At 38.8% G+C, this 24,509-nt stretch overlaps 1 protein-coding gene across 2 annotated transcripts in view; it reads right to left on the bottom strand.

Moving 5' to 3' along the window:
- Positions 1-24,509, bottom strand: part of LOC137128993 (sucrase-isomaltase, intestinal-like) — a 65,878-nt gene that overhangs the window by 23,038 nt on the left and 18,331 nt on the right. For both annotated transcript variants that reach the window (XM_067507742.1, XM_067507741.1), the window contains exons 13-29: positions 24,276-24,389; positions 23,672-23,756; positions 22,127-22,244; positions 19,226-19,397; positions 17,564-17,680; positions 14,913-15,067; positions 14,499-14,583; positions 10,869-10,925; positions 8,445-8,569; positions 8,065-8,153; positions 7,737-7,786; positions 7,172-7,348; positions 4,894-5,043; positions 4,598-4,804; positions 4,313-4,467; positions 3,538-3,706; positions 729-825 (exon numbers count right to left, since the gene is read on the bottom strand). In XM_067507742.1, coding sequence (XP_067363843.1) covers positions 729-825; positions 3,538-3,706; positions 4,313-4,467; positions 4,598-4,804; positions 4,894-5,043; positions 7,172-7,348; positions 7,737-7,786; positions 8,065-8,153; positions 8,445-8,569; positions 10,869-10,925; positions 14,499-14,583; positions 14,913-15,067; positions 17,564-17,680; positions 19,226-19,397; positions 22,127-22,244; positions 23,672-23,756; positions 24,276-24,389 — 2,122 coding nt within the window. The remainder of the gene's footprint in view (positions 1-728; positions 826-3,537; positions 3,707-4,312; positions 4,468-4,597; positions 4,805-4,893; positions 5,044-7,171; positions 7,349-7,736; positions 7,787-8,064; positions 8,154-8,444; positions 8,570-10,868; positions 10,926-14,498; positions 14,584-14,912; positions 15,068-17,563; positions 17,681-19,225; positions 19,398-22,126; positions 22,245-23,671; positions 23,757-24,275; positions 24,390-24,509) is intronic.

The following is a 24,509-nucleotide window of genomic DNA, read 5'->3' as shown; positions in this document are numbered from 1 at the left end:
AAGGTCAAACCATGAGCATCACACGGCAAAATAATAGAGTACCTTGTGTGATTCTATGAAACACCACCGGCTTTGACTTAGTATTTATTTTATATATCATTTTTTTATATCCATGCCCTTGGTGGATTGATTTTAAGTTTCATGCTACAGCTTGCTTGATTCCAAAAAGGGTTAAAGCTTTGAAAACAGGAATACAGCAAGTAATGCAATGATGAAAGAACAACAAATACTTTAACTAAAATATTTTACTCTACACTACGACACTTTCTCAAGAAAAAAAAAATCAGAAAAATGTAAACCAAATAGTTTTGAGATTTAAGAGCAGGAATGTTTTTTCACTTCTTATCATAAAGACGGTTGAATTTCATTTGACAAATTGCAAAATGCTTGGGTATAAAAGTTGGTGTGTATGTGTGATCCATGTTCATTTATCTAAGCTTTGCGAGGAGTGTGTTTATGTTCTCTACACCTATGTGTGTACCGTAATGAAAATCAGAGGAAGCGCTCATTGCACTCTTTTGGTTTTATGCAAAACTACTTAGAAAACATGGAGGATAGCCTCATTCATTCAAACATAATATTGCTCAATGTTTATTTAATTGAGTGTGAGTGTGTTTGGTTGCATTTGTATAGTGTGGATGCACTCTTCCTGGAAATGCATGTGTATCTACAAGCATCTGTTTGACATTGTGTATGTGTATGTATTCATGTGTGTGTGTTTTCCTTACCCATGGCATTACTATTAAGCAGCAGCACACCATGAGCATCTGCAGTGTTCTCAAGGCCCATGTAGAAGGGATGCACTCCATAGCAATTCATCTTGTCCTGTAGCAGAGGGACGGGGAGCGACTTTCAAAGGGGAAGTGTGACAACTTTGCACATTTGTTAAAGAATTGGCCTTTTCTGTTGTTTGTACTAATGTGTGCTTGTGCATTAATTTGTTTATTCATGAGCATTTTTCTTTACAGCTGACAGAGCATTTCTTATTGTACCTATGGGTTTTTTTGGCTATGACAACAACACTGTTACAAGAGGCTTGCTCTCAGTGCTGTCAACATTCAACCATTTACCCCGAAGGAGGCAAAAATGTTCCTACAACTATTCATAATGCAAATGAATGCGCACTGTCTGAAACATTTGTTTACAGGCAGACTTCCACCTAATGTTGCTCCAAGTCTCAGAGAATTTAGATGAAGTTTGGAAACTGCCCAGAATTGGAAGACACCAACAGAGAGGTTATTTTGGGATTTGTGTTGCTGCTGAGCACTATACCAATATCAGGATGTCCTAAACAAAGCTTAGGTTAACTCTGAAATTATTAACAGAGTGTTTGGTACTTAACTATCAGGATTCCTACTTATCTCGTGTGCTTTTGCCCCCGAAGGCAGCCTGCATCCCGCATGCACATACAGTAAGCACAATGAGTAATTATGTCGAGGTAACAATACATTGTTCTTGTGGGAGTAAGTGTGGACTACTGAGCTGGTGCAATTGTTACTTTTCACCATTGTGACAATGCAACTACAGAGGGCAACAACGAACAAATATAAATGTGGTGGGATAAAAGAAATCTGCCTCTTTTAGATGTCACTGTCCTACAATGGAAACTTATGAGCATGTCACACTCCATCAGCCTCCTTCACTTCCGGCACGTAAGAAGTTGGTAAATTGTGATATAATGGCTCTGTGGACTGGCTCTATCTCCTTTTTTGCGTGGATGTCTTCTTGCTATTTGTTGAAACACACACACCATGTGTTTGTTCGATGGCACAAAACCCAGTTAATGATTAAGGATGCAACCTCCACACTACAAGATAGAGACCAAAGATGCTCCCTCTACTTTCTACCTTGAAACATGTTTCTATCTGTCATGATCTGACCTTCAGTTCCACTTCCTCCCTAGGACTTTTATTTTGTAGTCCCATTAACATGCTTCCTGCCTCATGTTAATTCATTAGCCTGATTGTTTTCACCTGTTCCCAGTCCATTTATACCCAGCTCCCCCCACAGTCTCCTGGCAGATCCTCTGTCTAACTCCCGGACAGTGCACCTTGCTCCCTGGTTTGCTTGACATCTGTTTTTTGGATTCCTGGTTCTTGTTTTTGAACTCTGTTTCCTGTCCCCCTGCCCGAGGTTTGGTTTGTTCTGTTTTTGATTCGGTTTAGTTACCTCTGCCATTTATCCTCGTGTTTAAAAGTTTGCTACCTGTCGGTTTTTTGTGTCCTCCTCTCAGGAGCAAATTTATGTTAACCCTTTAGCTTCTGATTAATAAACCAGTTTATCTGTTAACTCCCTCTCACCGTCTCTTCACTTGGGTCCGTCCTTATAAAAAACTGTGACACTATCATGTTGCCGGAGTTTGATATCCTTGTGGATAACAAAACGTCTGCAAACATTTTGATAAAAAAACAACAACAAAAAAGACCTGAGCAGTATTGTTCTTATACAAGATAGCTGTATGTTAACTTAGGCCAACCAAACACTGTGCTTTGGTCCTTCTACAATGACATATGTCAGATGATCATTTGATAAAGGGGGTTAATCAGGTGGTTGTTTGTAATACACAATCGTACAATAGTTACACACATGCATACTAACCAATAACAGCTTTGGATTTACCCAAATGCCATGAAAACAATTTGTATTAACCAGCAAATATTGAAAGCATTGACAGTGACTTAGCCTTTCACCATGACTGACGGACAAAGTACTAAAACTGATTTCCAAAAAACTTAGCTTAGTCTAGATGTAATATTTATAGGAGTTTTCTGTTTTTTGCTCACAGTGCTACCATGTCATTGCATATTTCATACTCCATACTGTTGCTTCATCTTCTTTTAGTCTCATCTGTGGTAATTGGTTGTCATATAAGACGCGTTGTCTTATAAATCAAAAAGACAAAGATTGTGTTATTCTATCTATATTTTATATATTATTTCCTAATTTTTCAAGAGCAATCCCTTTTTCTTCCTTTTTTACCACGTGAACTTTAATTCCCTTACTCTCCGATGGACCTCATAACATTTGTCTGAACCCTGTGGAGCTGCCTTGACAGCTCAGCAATTAGGCTTGATAATGCTGATGCAGGTGTAACCCTCATCGTGTCTGGCCTTGACCCTGGTTGCAAAAACATGATGACACTCTAAACCTGCCGTTCACGCAACAAAGTGACATGAACGAGAGAAAGACAAGTTTACATAATGTGCAGGAAGGTTGTTTACAAGTCACCTCTGCAGTCTCCAGAGAGCGTGATGTTAAAGTCATTCAGTGCAGGGGGCTTTGATACATAGGCCATTACAAGCATCATATTAGTTTTGATGGAGCATGGCAATTGAAAAAAGGAAAAGGAAAACAACAAGCACTCAAAACAATAATTTAGTTAAAATGTCAGAATTTGTTCATGGAAACATTACCTGCCAAACAATCCTATGGTGTGGTAGAAAACTACTATTAAGTATGATAAACGTGTACCGTACTAATGATTTCTTTTCACATTTGCAGATATGTGTAAAGAATATACTTCAGTGTGATACTTACACCAGGTGGTTGGTCCTTAGAGAACATACCCCAGGTGTGATAGTTAAGGTCGTGTTTATAGTTGCGGTGCTCTGTTTCTCCGAAGCCATAGACAAACTCTGATGACAGTCGAGTAGACACTTGCATGAACATGTCTGAGAAGGTAAAACCTGGCACAGAGGAGTCCCAACTGAAAAAAATGACAGAGGATTAAATCAGTGAGAGGGTTATTCATAATATGTTTGACACAAATACCCATAATAACTCATAGTAACTGCAGACATCCCTTCAACTTGTTTCATAAATTTTATTTAGTAAAATTTCACCTGACACTAAAAAACACGAAAGGCTTAACTACAGAACAATGTCGTAATGCTTTGAAAAGTCACTCAACTGCTCCATGTGACATTATCACGACCACTGAACAAGAGGAAACTACTTTGGGTGCTGAGTAACTTTTTTCCTATGCACTGGGTGTATAATACCAGAAAGCTGACTCAGCACAGTTACTTAAATTATACTAGCATCTTGCCTAGAAACAGTTCTATATTTTATCTAAAGTCTTATTCTATTGCTTGTCCTAATCTTGTATTTGAGCTTTAAAAGTGCAACACTGTAAAATCTGTCCAGTGACAAGAGATAAAAACTAGCTTTTGACTAACTCTGACACATTTACAACATATATGTTCATTAACGTGTGGAGTCGCTGATAAAAAAGTAAATTTACAAGTTTATTTAATCAACTCCTTATAGGAGTTGATTGTCCTAAACAATTAGGCAGCAATATCTTGCTCACATCTTGGTTCCTGTGCTTTTCCTTATGACTTGGATGCCAAATGGGTTCTTGGTAATAAGCACTTTGTAAAGCCTCTTGTTCTCATCAGTCTCAGGAGCGTCAGGAACATTCAGCGGCACTGGAACCTCATAACGCTCTGTGGTCGGGTCCCAAATCTGGACGGGGTGGAGATGTTAGAACAATAGCTTGTGTGTGGGTTAATGAAAAAGCGATAAAAAAAGAAAAGATAAACCTTTTATGCAAAGGAATCTGCCACTGCTAGCATGAGGAATAAAAAACAAACACCTTGAACTGCAGCATGTCACTGGTGTGGTAATGGATCATAACACAGAGTGTGTTAATGTCTGGTGAATCTGGGCGACCACTGCTCCTGTATTTCATGTTCCGAGTGATATTAACTATCATGCCTGAGTTGGTTTCTTCTGTGGTCGTGACGGTGTAGCCATAGTCTTTAGGGTAAAAGCACCAAGGAACATGAGGAATGTTGCTTTTCTAAGAACAGAGAGAAAATAATGTTTTTTTTAGAACATAGAAATATTGTGCACAAGTGCCCCGGGAACATTGCACGTATCACTCCTCACCTCCCAGATACAGCCTCTGTCCTTGCACTTAGTCTCATTTGCATTTTCCTCTGGATAGCAGTCAAAACGCTGGTAGTCTTCTTGCGCAGTTTCCCACTTCACAAGGTAGGTCTCTCCAAGGGTCAGGGATAGGCTGTGCAAGAACAGAACCTGTGTATTTGATGAAACGGAAAAAGGAAGGACAGCCAGGAAAATTATTTATCCAAGGAAGCCAGTCTGGGGACATCCATCCCAAGTAATCTCAAAGTGAACAATCTCTTTCTCCAAATAAGCTCAGACATGCTACCTTCAAACAGGTTGTGGGCATGACGTTACAGTCTGGATGCTCTCAATTACAACACAGCTGTTAACTTCCTTCACTGTTTCTTCATCTTCTACACTGTTTCTTTTACGTCTGCTGCGATATAGGAGTTATTCTTACTACACATCTCTGGGAGCCCTTTTTACTCTAGTCACAACAATTACCGTCTGATGCATTGTCACCTGGTGAGCAAACGTCAGGGATCTTCAACAGTCTTTTCTCTGTGCGTGTATCTGTGTGTGTGTTTTAGAATTATGCTTCATTAGCCCTGTTATGTAAAATGCAACATACAGGAAATACATGCACACAATAAGTGCATGAGTGCAACCATGAGTGCAAAGAGACTGCAATAGCAAGAATAGGCAGAGGAAACTACAAAGTATAAGGAAATTAAAGAGAGATAGAGGGAAGGGATTAAGACTGCAATGGGACTGAGCACTACACTATAAACAGCATAGACATCAACAAGACTGTATAGGCTATATTATGCAGAAAATTGTTACAAAGGCAATTACGTAAAAGAAAAAAAAAAGAAAACACAGTGATCCAATGTGACTCATAAATTGCAAAGAGCTGTTTTATTTGAGTGTATATGGAATTAATGATGTTTGGTGTCTGTGAGCTATATTCAAGGCCCAGTCTGACTGCACATACAAAGACTGATGGACATGACAATTTAGGGTTTAGGCGTAACAGCACATTTACCCTTCACCCCCAAGAAATGATTACCACTCAGAGTCATTTGATAAATGGTTTCTTGTGTGTGTGACCAGAGAGACCTTGAGGTTCTACACAAGCCCAGCTGCAGTACTACCACCCACAAATGACCACATGTGTGCACACAAATATACACAACCACACAAAGCAGGTAGTATAGTCTTACTTAACAGGACCTCTTGACACTTTACACACCCTCTTGCCTTTTTTTCTGTATGAGTACTGACTCATTGCTCTTAGTCATTCTTTTTCACCATTTCTCAATTTCTTCTCACGCATCCACACGAAGCTTCTTATGATCCTCACTTCATGTAAATTGTTATCATTTCTTACACTTACAGAGACTTACCTTGAAACATACAGTAACTGATTCATTCCTGGTTCTATGGAAACAAATGGCCACTGCAGAACTCATCCAACCTACATCTGTGATCCAACAGTACTGCAACTTTTATTCATGCAGTGCGTCACACTAGTACCCAAACAAAGATTAGATGTAACCATTTTTCAAGTAATAATATACTAGTAATTCTAAGTAAAGCTATGATAGTTTTTGTTTTCATCCAGCAGACACAGAGCAGCGTTATTATTTTTCAGGAGTAATGTTTCAGCTACTAAGTGCTCAATTTTGTCACTAGTGCTAACTTTGTCTGTCTGCTGTTTGGTCCGCGACAGTCAGGGTTCAGCGTAGAGTCAGTTTATCACAGCTTTTCACTGAAACAACGCCGTAAGAAAGGAGGGACTGAAAATTACATCAGTGAAGCAAAACAATAAGATAGCAAAGGCTAAATTGCTTTGTGCAGCTCAAGGCAACTGCAGAATCAAATGACATTCTTCTGTGGGTTGACAAGTGAAATTGTTCATGTTAGGCCATTCATATAAAAATTATGATTAGTGCAACTTTCAAGAAATATGACTCATCATGCTGTATTCTGACAGACATAAAAAAAATGTTAGAGGGGGCCCTCCACTAATTGAAGGTTGGCTGTCTGAGCCCCCTCTCTTCAAGTCATAGTGTCCATGGGGAAGACACTAAACCCTGAACAAGCACCTGACATGATACCTAGCTGCATTGCCTTGAATGTCCCCACAGGGATCAATAAAGTAACAGCACAGAAAGCCTACTAAATTATTTTTTACCAATGATTTTTTCTACCTAACCACAATAATACAAAAAGTGAAACATATTCTTTGTTCATTTTCCATTAAAATTTGTACACCAGAAAAATTCACATGTGCAAACACACAAAAAATATTAACCTTTTTGTTTCCATCATACTGTATGTTAGCGCCGGGCAGTGTGGAATTTCCAAGGGTTCCATTAGTGACAGAGACTGAAATGGGAGCATAGGGTACCCCAATAATAGTGATGTTCTCAAACTTAAGGTTGTTTGGGTCCTTGTAGCCAGCATGGGTCACTTGCATTGTCAGTTGTCCCTAAAAGGCAGAGGACACACAATAATATGCCTGCTGTATATATCACTTAAAGTGACCTGTTTAAAAAACTTAAAAGGTTAATGGTCATTACTCAATCTGCAATCTGTGGTGCAGTATACATTTTGTTTTTATAAAAATACTAGAAGATTTTAATCATGTAATGTACCAAACAGCTTATAGACTCCCCAAACTCATGTTCATTAGTCAAACTGCTGTCCCAATTGGTTTTCTGTCTGTAGTCAGAAAAACAGTCAGAAAGCTTTGGCACTTTAACATTAAGCATGCATGGTGTTCGGACTGGGGAAGTCACCAGTCTCTGGTGGTTTTGAACTTTGAACCTGAGGGAATATGTCTGAAAATTGTTTAGATGCGTATGAAGGGAACTTACATTGAGAACAGAGAAAGTGTAGTGGATATATTTGCCGTTTTCCACTGTTTCTGTAAAAAGAGAGAGAGCAGATGTTTGTCACAGGTATTTGACAGTCACATCCTAGTGAAACTGACCTTTATTTGTAAGTGTGTGATCTGATTGACAATGTTTGAACAATGACACTGACTCATGATTCACTGTGTTTAAGATACAGGCTTCAACTTAACACTTATAAAAGAATGCCTGTGTGAGTGGCAATAAGAAGATGCAGATGATCCTGTCTGACACTCGTCAGCACATGTGCACAATGCACAAAGAAAAGAGGAAATGAGAAAAGCAACAATACCTCTAGAATCTCCATCATCCCAAAATAGCTCCCCAGCTGCCTGGTTGTTGTCATCAAGAGCAACGATCAAACCCATGGGGTTACGGCGACTAAAGAAATAACCAGAAACACGCACAAAGGAACAAATACTATATGCATGTGTAAAAACAATTCAATTAATCAAACTTTAGCTAAAACCACCTGTTCAAAAAGGTGCACATGAATTACAATAACAAAGGGAAAAGAAAGATTAATTTAGATGATTAATAATGTAGGTGTATTTTTTGTATCTATTTACACACCAGTTTCACCTGAAACAGTGTCATAAGTGTCATTGATTTTTGCAATATTTAAAAATTATTTAAGTTCAAATCTGTGTGTGTGTGTGCGTGTGTCTGTACCTGTATGTGGTAGTGACATCAGGTCTCTGAGTAGGAAGGACTGCACCGCCTCTGATGTGTAAACCAAGCTTGTCAGCTGGTAGGTACATCTGAACCACCTTTCTGCGGTCTGCCAGCAGTTCCATCTGATTGACAGGACAACAGAATATATTAACTTGCCTAAATTCCCCTGTGAGTTGCTCCGCGGGCAAGGCAACCTCCATGATGCCCCATCAGCAGTAGGCCAGTGGTTATAATGTTCTACTGGTTTTGTACAGTATTTTCCAAAATACTGAATGTGATTAACATTAAATTACCATCTCTAAAACACAGCTTGACTCTAGGTCTCTTTAAAACTGAAGAAGAAATGTGGAAAAATGTGTGTTTGCCATTTGTGCAAATGGATCAGTTATTAGTCTGATGCAATGCTTAAGACAGAGTACTAATGGGTCCAAAACTACGTGGCAGATAAACACAGTAAAAGGAGCATACTATACAAACTCCTGCAACAGCAAAGCAAACCCACAGATATTAAAAATGCCTTTTCGCCCTTTCAGCAATAAATTCCACTCTTCAAAATTGTAGATACTTAACCTGATTGCATAAGTTGTTGCATAAAGTTTCATTGCATAAGCTTACAAAATTAGTCAAAAAGTATTCAAAAAATGCGTTTTTTCTGCTTTATCTTTCACATGTATCCTCAGCGGTACCTAGTCATAGAAACTGCCCTGGCTTTATGTGGCCAGCTCTTAAGTTGTTTGATCCAGAATCTCCACAAAACTTCACTATGGACTCCACTGGGAAAGCTTTGTAGCGAAAAAAAATGGCCATTTGAATTTTATATGTAAATCCATGAGTGAAAGCTAAAAGAGGTAAATGATTTTCTATTTTTTAAGTTGTTACTGGAGTGACCCTTAAATTGGAAAATACCACGGCCTCTTAACGTTTTACCACATAACTATCTAGAAATATAGAATCCACTGAGTCACTTCAGGATAGAATGGGAATTACTTATTTTGGACATGATAATAATGTATGAGTGTGCTGTTCTGGTGCCATTTACTTAGGAAAAGCATACATGCATAATTTCTCTACATCTTTCTCTCATGCTCTCTGTGTCTCTCCACTCATTTCTCTCAGGGCCCAGATAGAGCACAGTTAATTTCTGTTCCCTTGAGGACTGAATCCTCAGACCAGCCTAAAACAATTTAAAACTCTCTTCTCTCCTCCTTCTCTCATTCTACTTCTACCTACTTCCTCTCCACGTCCTGTTTTTCTCTCTTGTGGTGCTCTAATTCTTTTCTTATCCCATTTTTCTCCATCCCCACTGTGTGTGTGTGTGTGTGTGTGTGTGTGTGTGTGTGTTTGTGTGTGTGCGTAACATTTTATGCAGTACAGTAGAGTTTGGGCGTGCGTGTGGGCAGAAGTTAGTGGAGCGTCTATAAGCAATTTCAGATCTTATCACCCCCTCATTGTCTGCCTTAAGGAGGTCTTCTCTAGCCTTGTCTTCTCTTTTTCTCCTTATTCCTTGTTGCCAACTCTCTTCTCACTCCTCTTCATACTGTAGTTATTGTCAACCCCTTTTTTCTCCTCAACTGTTTTATATTTTATGTCCTCAATCTTTTCCCTATTTTCTGTTTGTTCAAGTCCCATTTCCTCACTGTTTTCCCTCCTTCATCCATTTGGTTTTCCCATTTTTTATTTCCTTTGTAACTTGTTTTTCGTGGTCATTTTTGCTACATCAGTACGTCCACATCCTTCCATCCTCCTACCCAGATAATCACAGGGGACCAACTGGGACAAGGGCCCAACAGCAAGACAGCCAATCTAATCGTTCATCTGATCAGCGGGTACTTTACATTGCCGCTGTGACACCCAAATAAGGTCCCAAGGGAACTCAGCACCTCTTTTATCTCTCTGTCAGGAAGATAGTCTCTCTCTTTCCTCTTTTCTGTCCCTTCTTTCACTCTATCTTTGTCCTCGCTCTAGCTCGGTCTTATCGCTCTCGTCTCTCAGACTCAAACAAAGAACTTAAGGCAAAGACTTGTGAAGACTTGTGTTCAGTTTAACAATGTAACATAATACTGATAAGCCCCTTTGAAATATTTGTGGTTTTGATTGAACACATGCATTCTTATACAATATCCTTAAATTAAATCCCATTTAGCCAGTTGTTATCATACGTCCATCATATATATGATACTTAAGTTTCTAAAGACAGCATCAAAGAGCTTTCAAGTGGCTTTGATTTAGAATGCATTATTTTTAAATTACCTTTTTTCATAAAGTAGAAAGTATGCAAAATATCTTAGCAACAGTTTCAACTGAAAGAGAAATGGCTTCCTGTAAACAACATTATTGATAATTTCTCTTTGGATGTGAGGAATTGATGTGCTTTATAGGAAATTATCAAAAAATGTTAAAATAGGCCGAACATATTCTTACCGTCTCATAGTCATACCACACAGCATCTGGTATATATGCCTCCACACTGTCCACTCCCTGTAGAAAACAAGAACAAAATATTTTTTCATTTTTTTAAATCTTTCAATAGTACAGCCAATGATTTGTGGAGTAGACATCAAAGGGCGTCATGTCTTGTGTGAAAGCATGCCTGTGTTTGATTTGTGTTTGCAGTCAGTAACACTTGTTTCAGCTTTCTGCACCCATCCTGACACTTTAATCTTACAAGGCTAAACATGAGAAGAAAGCAATACACCACAAAGGAAGCATGGATACTTCCTGATGCTATAGATCACTACAACTTAATAATAAATAAGAAGAAGATAAAATGTTCCCATCAAGGAAAGTTATTTTAAAACCTCCTATCATCTGATAGAAAGTTTCCACAAAGACCCTGTGACATTTCTGTCTACAGGGCTATGATGCAACAGATGATGGAAAAGACGGCAACAAGAGACAAGTGATAGATGACAGCTTTAGATGGCTTAAGGTGGTGGACAGACAGGAACAATCAATAGAAGAGCGCCAAGCCTTTGATAGCATTGTCACTTCTCTGCTCTTTCTGACAGGGCAGAACAGAAGGAGGGCAAGAGATAAACACAAAGAGCACAGTCAAAGAAAGAGTGTACTACAGGTCTTTCTCGGAAAATAAATAAATAAATAATTATGAAATTCACTTTGTCTGTGTTGTAGGCTGAGGCTGTCTGTCAAAATGGCAAGAGCAACTCACTCTGTCTTCCGCAACATGTCCTATTGTGTGGCGTTCTAAGGCCTGTCATTAGAAGTATGAGGGGAGGGTGAGAGGAGGATGGGAAACAATAACCAGGTGAGAGAATAGATGATCAATCAGAGGCAAAAAGAACAAACTTGAAAAGCGCACATACCAAACACTAAAGATCAATATATATTAGACATAAATATTGCTTTAATGAACTGGCTTTAGTGTCCTCGTTAGGGGCCATGTTAATGGTTTTAGCCAGATCAACTGTCAAAAGCACTGCACAGTCTGTGGGATGGTAGACCGGGGAAATGGATGCTCCCCCTACACCTCGTTTTCTGGTGTCTGATTTGCTCACTGTGCCTCTCACTCACCCTGCTAACTAATAGTAAGGGACGGCAGGACTTAGCATTGCTGCTAACTGTGATTGAGAGAGACAAGGCATGGGTGTCTGTATCCCCATTTAGAGTACTGAAGCTCTGTTAGCCATAAGGTAAGATTTGATCAGGTGGGCTAAAGATTCATGCTGGCAGAATGATCAGATGGTAGCTGAGGTAGATGAGAGCGGAAGGAAGAGTGGGTGAAGAGAGATGGGATGAAATCAAACGGGATCACAAGGGTGAGTTGACAGCAGCTGATTAAGAGAATGCAGATGAGAAAAGGAAGCCAATGTTTGATGAAAGGATAAGCTAAAGAGAAAATGGGCAAGATGAGGTAGAGTGGAAGACCAGAGGGGATGACAGAGAGAGAGTGCATGAGTTCACCCAAGTTTATCACAGAGATCAAGGTTAACGCATCCACTGATCTGAATGATAGAGCAAGAGCATCATTAGAAAAAGGGAGAGGTAAGCCGACAAAGTGATAAATAGAGAGAGACAGAGATGAGAACAATGAAAAAAGAAAGAGCTGGTGTGATGTGAATGATTGGTAAAGATCAGACTGTGACCTCTCTCAGGTAGCTGATACTATCTCTTCGTTTGGCCGTTCGCATCCTGATGTATTTGTAACAGAGTGAGAGCTCTCTTCACCTGCCCTCTTCCTGGCTTGAACCATAGCACTGCAGCTCACTGACACCATAAGCATTATTATTAAATGTAATTACATTTTATTTGAACTCTTCATAAACTCAAATTATACAGAATAATTACATGTTCATTGTAACTGTCAGCACTGTAATTGAGAACTTACCAATGCCTGTTTAAAGTGTTTCTTGAAAGTAAACATGATGGATGAGAAATTAACACTGTGTACATCTGAATTTAATGGAACAACTCCTCTGCAACTTATTCTGCATATTCAACCACATCTTATGCGTCTTATGGAAACAAACCATCTCAAGTTGTGTAATGCCTCTAAAGCTTACGTCAATGTGCTACGCTTGGCTGCTATGTTACTTTTCAACAGCAGATAAAGGTCAGCTATAATTGGTTATATTATGCCACCTATTTGATATTTTCTGCCATGAATGTCAGCAAGCTCTAGAGGAGGGTAGGTTCAGTATGGGGTCTTGTCAGTATTGATCAAGCAGCGTGGTTCTTCATCTTTAGTGTTCTCCTTGGGTTTAGTTTAATGCAAACTCTGGAAATGTGAACAAATATATTTCAGAATTTCTCTAACTCAGTGGATGATATGTTGGATAAATAGATTATATAGCTGAACTCCCTCTGGGAGAGAAAAAATATCTTCCATTATTATTTTCCATTCCAACTGTATTTGTGCAATTATATGCTATGGTTTCAAACATATATGTCCTGTCGAGATGTCAGTATGTGCCATGATGCATTAAGTGTGAACTGCAGGGTTGAATGCATCCATGCACACCCAGTTTTTCGGACCAGTGCAATGTGGCAGGCGTTTGATCTAATTCCTGAATAAGTTTGTCTAATGGACTGTAAACTCATCCATGGCATTTCTGCACCATCACAAGCAAGGTCATAATTTTCCTCCATGGAGATTCATTTCTATTGCAGTCATTTCACTCTATTCAATTATCAGGGCACTTTGATGCAGGACACATTGCTTTTAAAGAGAAAGAAAATGAATGGTTTCTCATAATTGATGCCAGCCTCTAACACACCCACTGATAATGGATTTATTTTTATCCTCCTATGTTTCCAGAGCTTTGCCTCTGGCCTTGAAAGGACCAAAAGTAGGGTCACTTTTGATTGCTATTCCTTATTCTAATTTATGTTTCTAATTCACAAAAATAACAACCTGCACAATCACCATATGCCCCCTCTCTTTCTTTCCCTTCAGGACAGCTCAAACCCTGATGCACTGAAAGCATAAACCCACCACATTTTGTCTTAGGCTTAAACTTTTCCCCAATCACACTGATTGAAGTAACTTTATCCCCCAGCCCCCCATGAATCCAATTCACTTTCCACTATTTCGTAATTCACAAGAGGCCATGCTAAATTGCTTATTAATCAGGCCACTTTGACACGACCGCAATCACTGCATATGCACACATACACATGCACTTACAAGTATGCACATTTACACATACACTCAGGCACACACAAATACACAAACACATAGACAAACACACACATACACACTTCTATCTACACTTCTAATCTGCTAGTAATGAGGTCAGTGCTCTCATTAGAGCTTAGAGAAAAGAGGGAGGATGTGAAAGAGAGAAGAAGAAGACATGGGAGGACGGGAGGGCAACAAAGAAAATCCCATGTCATGTTTTCCCAGTGGAGGTCAGGGTATGTGTGAGTAACTGATCATCTCATCTGAATCAAATGCAAGACACACTGTTCCATCTAGATATGATACACTTTTTGAACATAAAGACAAATCCATATTCATATATGTGTGTGTGTGTACGTGCATGTGTGTTTGTGCTCTTCAGTGTTTTGTTTGTTGTTTGTGTGTTGGCTGACCGGGTCCAGTACAGGTGTGATAAGCAGGTGTTTTCCCCAGAGGAACTGGCGATCCACAGTCCAGCTGGCACTGTCAGAGTAGAACCTTGGGAGGTACAATGAACAGTATACAATCAATATATTATAAATTAGATCTTATGAACATTTAAGCAAAATAATATATATATATATATATATATATATATATATATATATATATATATATATATATATATATATATATATATATATATATATATATATATATATATTAGTTTAAGGGCATCTGGCATAAAAGCTCATGCCAAATCAATGTGCGGAACATGTATCACTCTGGTGACCCCTGAAGGGACAAACTGAAAGCTGATGATCTCTAATACATATATATAACATAAATATTTCCCGGACTGGACAGTAATACATTGAATGACTTACTCATGCATGACAGGACGTACAACAGTTTCTCCTGTGGTGTGGGCTTTGTAGAAGAGTGTGTACAGGTATGGCAGAAGTGTATAACGTATCATCAAGTAGCGCTTAGAGGTCTCCACCAGCATTGAGTCAGGGCCAAATGCGGCTGGATCCTGGGGCTGCAGACAGAAGGATGAATTTAGAGGATCGGTTGGTAAACGAGAATGAAAGAGGAGGAAAATAAAGACTTTTTTTAAATTTACAAGCTAAAAGAGAGAAAGATGGTTTGAAACAGTGAACTAATCTGACAGAGGGAAGGAAGAAAATTGAGAAATAATGAGGGAAACAGAAACACAGACCTGAAGAGGAAAAAGAAGAGGGATGAGAAAAAAATTAAGAAGAAATGGAGGAACAAACCTATTTTTAACATTAGTTTATCAATTAATTTATTTAATGAATAAGTGGACATTAACCTATTTAATGTGATTAAATGGAAATTAACTTAATTTAAGACTAATAGCAGAGTTTGCATAAGTGAACTAAAATGAAGTAAATGGAAAAAGTGTGAGAAACAAGTATGATCTAATTTCTATGATAGTGGAGAGTGAGAGGGTGATTAGCTGTTAACAGGCCATGCTTCTCTCATCTGGCTAATCATTTATGCCCTCGGCACCTCTGAGACTGTGATGAAAATGCTGTGTGTGTGTGTGTGCACGCGTGTGTATATGTGTGTGTGCATGTGTGTGTCTGTTTTTGGACTGGCCTGCATGGCCATGTGATGAGGGCCATGATTAGGGCAAAGCAAAGGTCACACATTAGCTGTCTCGTTTAGTGGAAATTGTACTTCAAATTCATCATCATCATGTCCCTTTCCTCCAGCAAATCCACCCCCCACCCTTTAACACACACACACACACAATTTCATACTAACCCCCCTTTCCCTACCTCAATGCTGTGCTATTTTTGCAGCAGTGATGAGCATGGAAATGTCACATGAAGAATATTGTGAGAGCATCAATTTTCACGCTATTCAGTGCTGGAAACAGACTTTTCTTCCCAGTTATTTGTGTTCCTCTACAATAATAGCTCAGTATGTAACGTCAATATAAACACTTTTCTAGGCTCAGTGGGTTCTTTTCCTCTGTCTGTCTGTCACATTAAAGGGCGACTTTACAAATTTTCAACTTGCTTTGTACGGCTTTAGTTTAGTGTGTAAATGTACATGCTTTTAAACTTCCTTCGAACAGAAAACTCCTCCAGATGACATCAACCCGAGGGGTTTTTCATCATTAGTTGTTCAGATGATGTCATCTGGGGGAGCTCTGGAAAAGCAGATTGACAATGATCACAACCTCCATAGTATGAGCAACAAGATGGCATAATCTGAACTGAAGGTTGCTTTCAAGTGATGTCAAGTGGAGGCATTTTTCTGCCAGAACTAGAGCTATATTTTAAAACAGGGAAGTCAGAGGTAAGTTTAATGGCATTTATGTGCATGTACTACCCAAACTAGAACAAAAAGAAGCAAGTTCAAAATCATTGAAGGTGTCCTTAATATCTCAGATCTGGATTATGACATTCAAAATGATAATGTGCTTGTCCTCTTTACAACCCAAATTTACAACCTGTTTATTTCATCGTTAATTCTATAGAATCTGGTCTGTGGAATTAACATACATACTTTACCTGCCCATCCAGTGATTACCCAACTATAGTTTAGCAGCTGTAACTAGTGAAGCTTTGGACGTCTCTGGATGTTTGGGGCTGTACTGAAAGTGATGAGTTATGCAAGGAATGGATTAAATTTTGTGTTTGTGGCTCTAATATTAGATTACGTTTGTGTTACATTGGGAGTTGATGGGCCTCCATTAAAAAAGCCTTTTTGGCACAAGCAAAACACAAATCCTCCAGTAGTGTTTGGGGGTCTGAACCACAGATCAGCTGGGACTCCTGATGCTACAAGCTACCCTTTATTTCGCGGTGTGTAAGCTGTCCTGTATGATGACACTGGCAGTATGTTATGTTGCCAGTCAACATGCTGGTACATGAAACTACACAACTTAATAGTCATTCACAGTAGTATGTTGTCACTCCAAAAGTAACACAAATGCAGAAACTAGATATCACATACTACCATACACATCCAAGCGGCCATAATCCAAGATCGAACACAACCCATTTAAAGGTTTGTCAAGGGGCCAATTGGAATTGGCACTACTTTGGCTGTGTATTCTGTGTCTTCATGTGGCACATCATACTGTAGTAATTCAACATAACATTAACATAATCTTTTAATAAACTCTAAAATCTCAACCTCTTTCATGAGTGTCTAGTGCTGGATTTGAGCATTTTTTTTCTGCTTCAGATGTTTCAATACCCACAGCAGCTATAACGATTTTCAACAGCTGACAATTCTGAGTGTTAAACCCAAAATCAGATGTCCCACTGCTCCCATTTTCTAACACAGTTGTATATGTGCTGGTGTGATGCCAGTCTCCATAGATACTGAAAGACGTTTCTATTCTTAACCACTTGGAGTTTATAGTACTGATACAGTGTTATGAAATGAAGGGTATGCCCTGCAGCCCTTTAGACCAAACAATAGTTATGTGATACATGAATCACAAACTGACAGTCCAATATACAAACTGTAGAACAAAATGCCTTTACAGTACCTTGTAGCCCTGAGCATTGTGGTTCCGGCTGAAGGGATAGAAAGCCCCCACCTGCATCCAGCGGCGACATAACTCTTCAGTAGTGTTGTCAAAGAATCCACAGATGTCAGCTCCGATCTGAAACGCAGAGGAAAGGCAATTTGACATTTAGCCAGAACCTACAGTATTCCACCAGTGTCCTAAATATAACATGTTGTACATTTCAATCTTATAGTTGGCATGCCATTTGACAGACTGAAAAAGAGTTTTTTTTAGTTTCTAGTATAGGACATTGTGGGCTGAAAATGAAATGGTTAATAAATGGTTAATAAATGTCTAACCAGGATGTGAGTCAACAAGTGATCATGAAGTCAACAAATCTCCTGCACAAGTAAAATAGTGTCACCAGTGTGATAACTGGCCACATATTAGTCTTTTAAAATGTCTTTCCTGATGATGTCTGTTTAATTCAGTCCGGATATATTGGCAGACAGTAGATGCGAGCAGTGATCTTTATTTACATTAATTGCACAGTGTCCAAGAACGAGCCTTCAGTCAAAGGCCAGTCCACAGAGACTGCTTTCTTTCTATTGTTTACTACTGGCCACATTTTACAGCAGACTCAATGGGAGGGAATCGATCCAAATCCCATTTCTCCCACTCTGTCTCTTTCTCTCTCTTTGTGTGTGTGTGTTTGTTACTGAAGAACTTAAAAACTGCTTGACATAGTCCTGCCAGGATGTAGTTGGCATCTATAAGGCTGCCTGATGTGCACAGCTGGAGGAGTCCATGCGTGTGTTTGTGAGTGCATTTGACTCCCTGTTGTTTTCTTACCACTGTTTGCAGAGTGCACAGATAGGAAGATAGACACATGCAAGCATGCATTCCAGTTGGGTACTGATTAGCAGTGCATTTTCTAGAGTCTGTGGTGTTTTTTTGAGCGATGGTAGAAAAAGATGCTCTTGTGTCTTAATGCCAAACAGTAAGTCGAGTGGAAAAACAACACGAGTAACTTTCCATAGGTGGTAGTACTGTCAAGTTCTAAAAGAAACATTGCTGACCTCAGGCAGAAAGTTCAAGATGGGAAGAAGGTTCACCTTTTAACATGACAATGACCCAAAACACACAGTTAAATAGACCATAGTGGGGTAAAGGAGATAAAGGTGAATGTCCTCGCTTGGCCTAGTCATTCGGTGCAGAAAAACTGCAGTTCATCAGCCTTTGATCTTTGAAAGTTAGGGTGCTTGGTGTCTTGACGTCACTTTTTCAAAAAGAACTACAAAATTGACTTTCTTTTACAAAAACATTATTAAGCCATCTCTTTAAAATTATTTTACAAGGTTTTTAATGTAAGTCCTTAACTCCTCTACTCAAATGGCTATTGGCTTTGATAGTTATTGCTGAAGTTAATTAAACAGCCGAAGGAGGGATTGGGCACAAACACACGTTTGTTCTTACAACACCGTAAGTAAAAGGAGTTGATGTGGGGTCTTAACAGTCACAGACCATGGCTGTGTTTGTTTTAGCTGTGTAAATAGATAACTCCAGTCATTTTCCAAATACAGCTAAGTGAAAAGTTCTTTCAATCTCTTGGTCAGGGCAAGGAAATAAGATTTTTCCTTTTTTTTTTTAAGTCAAACAGTACAAACAGTGTTTGCCCTTCTGTGAATGTTTGCTACTCACATAGGGAATACCAAAGATCCCAAACTCTAGCATGCCAGGAATAGCCCATTTTATGTCGTTCCAGTTGGCAGCATTGTCCCCCAGCCAGTGACCCGAATATTTTCCCACACCTGGAAAGGAGGAGCGGGTCAACATCAGGGTACGATTTTCTCCATACACACGCTGCAGAGCTCTGTTGGACAGAGGGGACCCAGCAGGGAGGGATGCAGAACAAGCAAAGGGGAGGGAGAGAGAGACAAAGACAGAGTTCATGAAGATGAAAAGGACATGGACAGAGACAGAGAGTGAGTCACAGCACAAGAGAGAAACATCAAACACACACAAACACATTAGTGCTTTTCACTGTCAATAGTTGGTCAATGACAAATTTTTATTATACAAAAACTGTCATTCTGTTGCAAAACCAAGAGCAACAGAAAGCCCCAACAACCTAAAGTCTGAAATGTATGTTTCACTGTACAGTAAGTAAAAGCTGTACAGTATATGAATGTGAAAAGCTATTTTTTTTTGTACATCTGGGTTTATCAATGGAAAGTGTTGTAGCGATTAGCAACCTTTACAATGTCACTTTTATTAAAAAAAAAACTGCTTCATAATAAAACCATTGAGAAGGAATTGCTTCAGCCTCTGCAGACACTGTACTCAGCAATGTTGAGACTACATTCAGAAAAAAAGTAACACTTGAAAGGTTACGGTGGCATTTTATTCAAATGCAATGCCTTTTTTATTGGCAACTGAGGTACATTTGAAATCTCATGGGAGCGATGAATCAGCATAAAATACCTGCAGAATATCCTGATAAATGGAGAAAAAAAAGGTGAAGGGATACTTACTAGACTGACATAGGATCTATAATTTATGGAGTTTAATGTTACTGATATTGTGACAATTGAATATTCTGCTCAGGCATCATCTTTGCTACTTTTTGACTTTTAACCTCAATATATGATATATCTCTGCATCAAAGGATGCGCATTGCATTTGTTTGGCTCCATGAAATCGTCTTTTCTGTCGGCCAAAACCCATTAGTGCAGGTATATAGTGCTTCCTTGGTGTAATTTTCCATACCATCACCATTAGTGCATATTAGAATTCTGGAAACTGACGCCAACTTTAGCCTTTTGTGAAATGAGTAGCTCTGAGTTTGGAGACTATAGTACTACTGTACTAAGATAAATATGACTGCAGCCCTTATACCTCTGTGACATTTAAGTGGCCTGTGTTTTGTGCAGCACTTGCTCATGTGCCAGAATTCCATGAACTGACTATGCTAATTATTCTGTTTAGATTTTGAAGGATAAATGTAGTGCTGCAGCTGTTGATTATTTGAGTATTCTCTCAATTTCTGTCAACAAATACAGGTGGCAATGGCCACCACGCCAAGCTTTTTTTGCAGAACAATTTCACGGCAGATGAATGAACTAATTATTGAAGCTTACCAAAGTGTGCACCTCTCCTAAAGACACACAACGATCCCGGAACAGTTGGACAGTCACAGCAACTTATTAAAGTCAAAGAAATGGAGCTGCAACCTATATTAGGTTGTACAGAGTGAGACAGTGTCTGTGCCGTGATGTTCAAAACATCAACTGAAGGAGTGCTCTGTGACATTTGGTAACCCAATAAAACGCCTGACTATCAGACATGCACAAAGCCGCTCAGCGTTTCACAAACTGCCACATTTGGTTTTCTGCTGTTATTTTCCTGAGCAAAACTTAACTACCTTAGAGACTAACATGATATTTATAAACTTTAAATAACATACATTTACATACATAATGTTAAAGGACACCTTCACTAATTTTCAATATGCTTCTTTTGGTTCTAGTTTGGGTAGTAGATGTACATAAATATCATTAAACTTCCCTATATCAAAATATTTCTCTACTTGCAGCTGAAAAATGCCTCCAGATGAAATCATTTGGAAGAACCTTCAGTTAATATTACGTTGTCTGGTTGCTTGACCCTTTGTCTTTCTCTCTGGCCTGTCTCTCTCTTTCTCCATTTTGCTTTCTGTGGGCTCACTTTATGCCACAGTAATCACCATCCGCAAAAAATAACAGTGAACTGTTTTTAATTGTATGGATTAAACAAAGCTTTGTTGCAAATAATTTGCATTGATAAATTTTAGTAATTGAGTTTCTCGAGGATTCGTTTTAGCCCTAGACAAATGCGCTCTGCTGACCCTCTTCTGTCTTTTGTTTGTTTGCACTGTTGGGATAAAAACAGATTAGTATCATTTGTATTATACTGTTACAGGGGAAAGGCAAACATTATAGTTTATAGATATAATGAGCCAAATGTTTGTGGTCAACCTAGCATGTGTACAATCCACTAACATTACTGTATGTCCATACTCTTACCCTATATGGATAATGAAACCAACTTTTGAGTATCCTGCATATATCTATAAATAAAGCATACAGCATGTTAAGTAAACTTTAACCTACTGAATGTTTCAATAATTTTCATTTGTTACTGATTATATGTTATACCAACAATAATGTCCCTGTGTGGCTTTGTGTAACTAATGGGTCTTTAAATTATTTGAGTACCAAGCCCAGATGAGAAATCCATTCACTCACCCTGGGAACTCATTCATTAAAACATCTCTGCACTTGAAATTGGTCTGCAAGTGTCACAAGTTATGATTTAACATAAATCATTTGTCACTGGACTGGAGTCAAATGTTTGAATGTCATCTCCATACAGTAATTCTGTTGCACAGCCATTTCTCAATAACCTTTTTGATTCTTCAACACTTAAAGATGTTAAAGATTGTGGGTTTTGACATTATTCTGCCAGTGTGTCAGTGCCCTGAAGTAGTGGCAGTAAGTTGGCCCTTGAACTGTAGCACAACCTGGCTAAACTCCATCTGTCATTGATTGTGAATGAACTCACTTCTCAGTAGCCAGCACCATAGAGTAGCCATACAGACTGTGGACATCATAATGGTTCCCCCAGGCTTGCTTAGCATCCATGCACAGGGTCTTACTGTACATCACCTCATCTAGAATCTCTGGGGGGAGAAAAAGTTGAAAAAGGTAAAAGATGGGGTAAGGTGATAGGAGGCATGGAACGAATACAAAATATTAAGTTGCAGGAAAAGGGGTGTGATGAAGGGGAAAAGAAAGGACACAGAGAACAAGAGGGACATTGATAGATACTGCAATAGGAAGTGGGGAACAGTGAGGAAATGAGAGACAGAAAGAGCAATGGAGGAAAAGGATGACTAAGGAGAAGCACAATAAAAAGGTGGCATCGGGGGAGCATGTCTTTTCCAGTTATGATCATCCTCTCTGGGACACAGTTTAAATAAAAGACCCAGCAGAAGAGTCATTTTGAACATACTTCTCCAGGGACCTGCTATTTTAAATGAGTTTTCCTCTGGAACTGAACTTAACTTATGAGCTTATTGTGGTTACCTTATCAACTTGTACACAAAATTTGGGGCTACAGGCTGCATGTCTGTGACCTCCTCTGTAATTTCACCCTTTGTAATGTGATAACCTACTGCAAACTGAAGTGCAGTTTTCTCATCATCTTTACCCCTAAAAAAGAGATAACTAGTCTGTTTTTCTTTTGTCCAGGTTGCTTTGTGTGTGGTCACACTTTTGATCATGTGTGAGGGAGGACAGCAGCAACAATGAGCCACCATAGATTGCATGAATGAGCTGCAGAGGGCAGACTTGACTAGTCATTTGTTTGTCCGGGTAAACTGATCTCTTTTGTTTTAGTTTAAGTTAAATTGAAATTGACCATTTAGTTAAATTACTATTTTTTTCAAATACACAGAGTTTGTAACATAGTGACTGTGGCACAGGAGGTAGAGCAGTTGCCCACCAATTCCCATATAGTTGCTGGTTTGATCCCTGGCTCCTCCGGTCACATGTTGAAGTGTCCACAAGACATTTAGTTGATCACTGTGAGTGTTGGCCAGCTGCATAGCAGTGTGCGTGTGTGTGGTTGTAAGTGCAAATGGGTGAATAACAAGCAGTGTAAAGCCCTTTTTAGGGCCAATAGGTAGAAGAGTGCTATATCAGTGCAGACCATTTACTATTTAATACCAAATATTAGACTTAATCAAATAATTTTACTTAAATTTTGAAGTAGATTAACCTACATACATTTATTTTTACTATTTTTGTATGTTTTCTGGTAGTTTGTATATTTGGGCTGGGGAATATGCACAATTGTCAGTAATATTTGCAATTCCTTGTTAACGAAGCAAAAAAATGTGTTTATTGTATTAGATCTTAATACTGTCCAATATTTCACCTTTTCTCCAAAGAATGCAGCTCTAGTCTGATAAGGTCTCTAGTCCTATTAACAATGCCTGTTAAGAAGGCTATGAAACTCAAATTCTAGATGTAAAAACTGTATTAGAAAGCAAGTAGTTATTACAACTATGACAACACAGAAAACACAGAAAACCGTGTCTCTTACTTGGAGTGTAGGGAGGGTAGTTGAGATTGTTATCGGCACAACCCTTGTTTGACCCTTTCTTGAAATTAGCCACCTCATTCATGTCCTGCAAATGCATCAGACAACACTGTTTACAAAAACATTATGCGATTATATGTTTAAACTAGTTTACTGGTAACTTATTTTGTTTTATGTGTGTATAGGTGTGTGTGATGAATCCAGTAGACATCTATAAAACAAAAGAGCTGAAAAGAAAGTTTATTCACACCAAACACTTTTCCCCCCATCATAGACATTATTAAAATAACCTGGGGTGATGTTTCATGTCTGAAGTAAGATGGGGAATTGTGTGTTGCGGCAAACAGCCTAAATAATGAGTGAGCCAAATCCACATTTTCAGTTGAGGAATCATTAACAATATAATATGAATTTCAGTCTGTTTTTTTTAATGTCAGCCAGTGTTTGGTGCTCTCTATTGGCCTCGGTTTTCAACTCACAAGTAATAGCCAATGAAAACAAAAATTAGAGTTTATTGCCTGTGTGTGTGTGTGTGTGTGTGTGTGTGTTAGTAAACAACTAATCATTGAGTACACAGCTTTATTTTATGTATTTAAAATTGACTTACAATCCAGAGGGCATCATGTTTGACCTCCCTTGAGAATCGCTCATACTCATCAACCCACCAGTCGATGCAGCTTTGGCTGGTGTAGTCTGGAAATACTGTCTCTCCTGGCCACACCTGACAAGTAGAGAATATGTGTTCAAAATAGTTTTTTCAATAAATCTCTGAGAAACATTGCCTGACATCACTGTTTGAGTTTCTCTACTGAAAGTATTCGTTCTGGTGTTTTGTTGGCAA

This window comes from Channa argus, chromosome 6 (assembly GCF_033026475.1).
Source record: "Channa argus isolate prfri chromosome 6, Channa argus male v1.0, whole genome shotgun sequence".
Taxonomy (NCBI): domain Eukaryota; kingdom Metazoa; phylum Chordata; class Actinopteri; order Anabantiformes; family Channidae; genus Channa; species Channa argus.
This window is presented reverse-complemented; position numbering and strand designations above follow the sequence as displayed.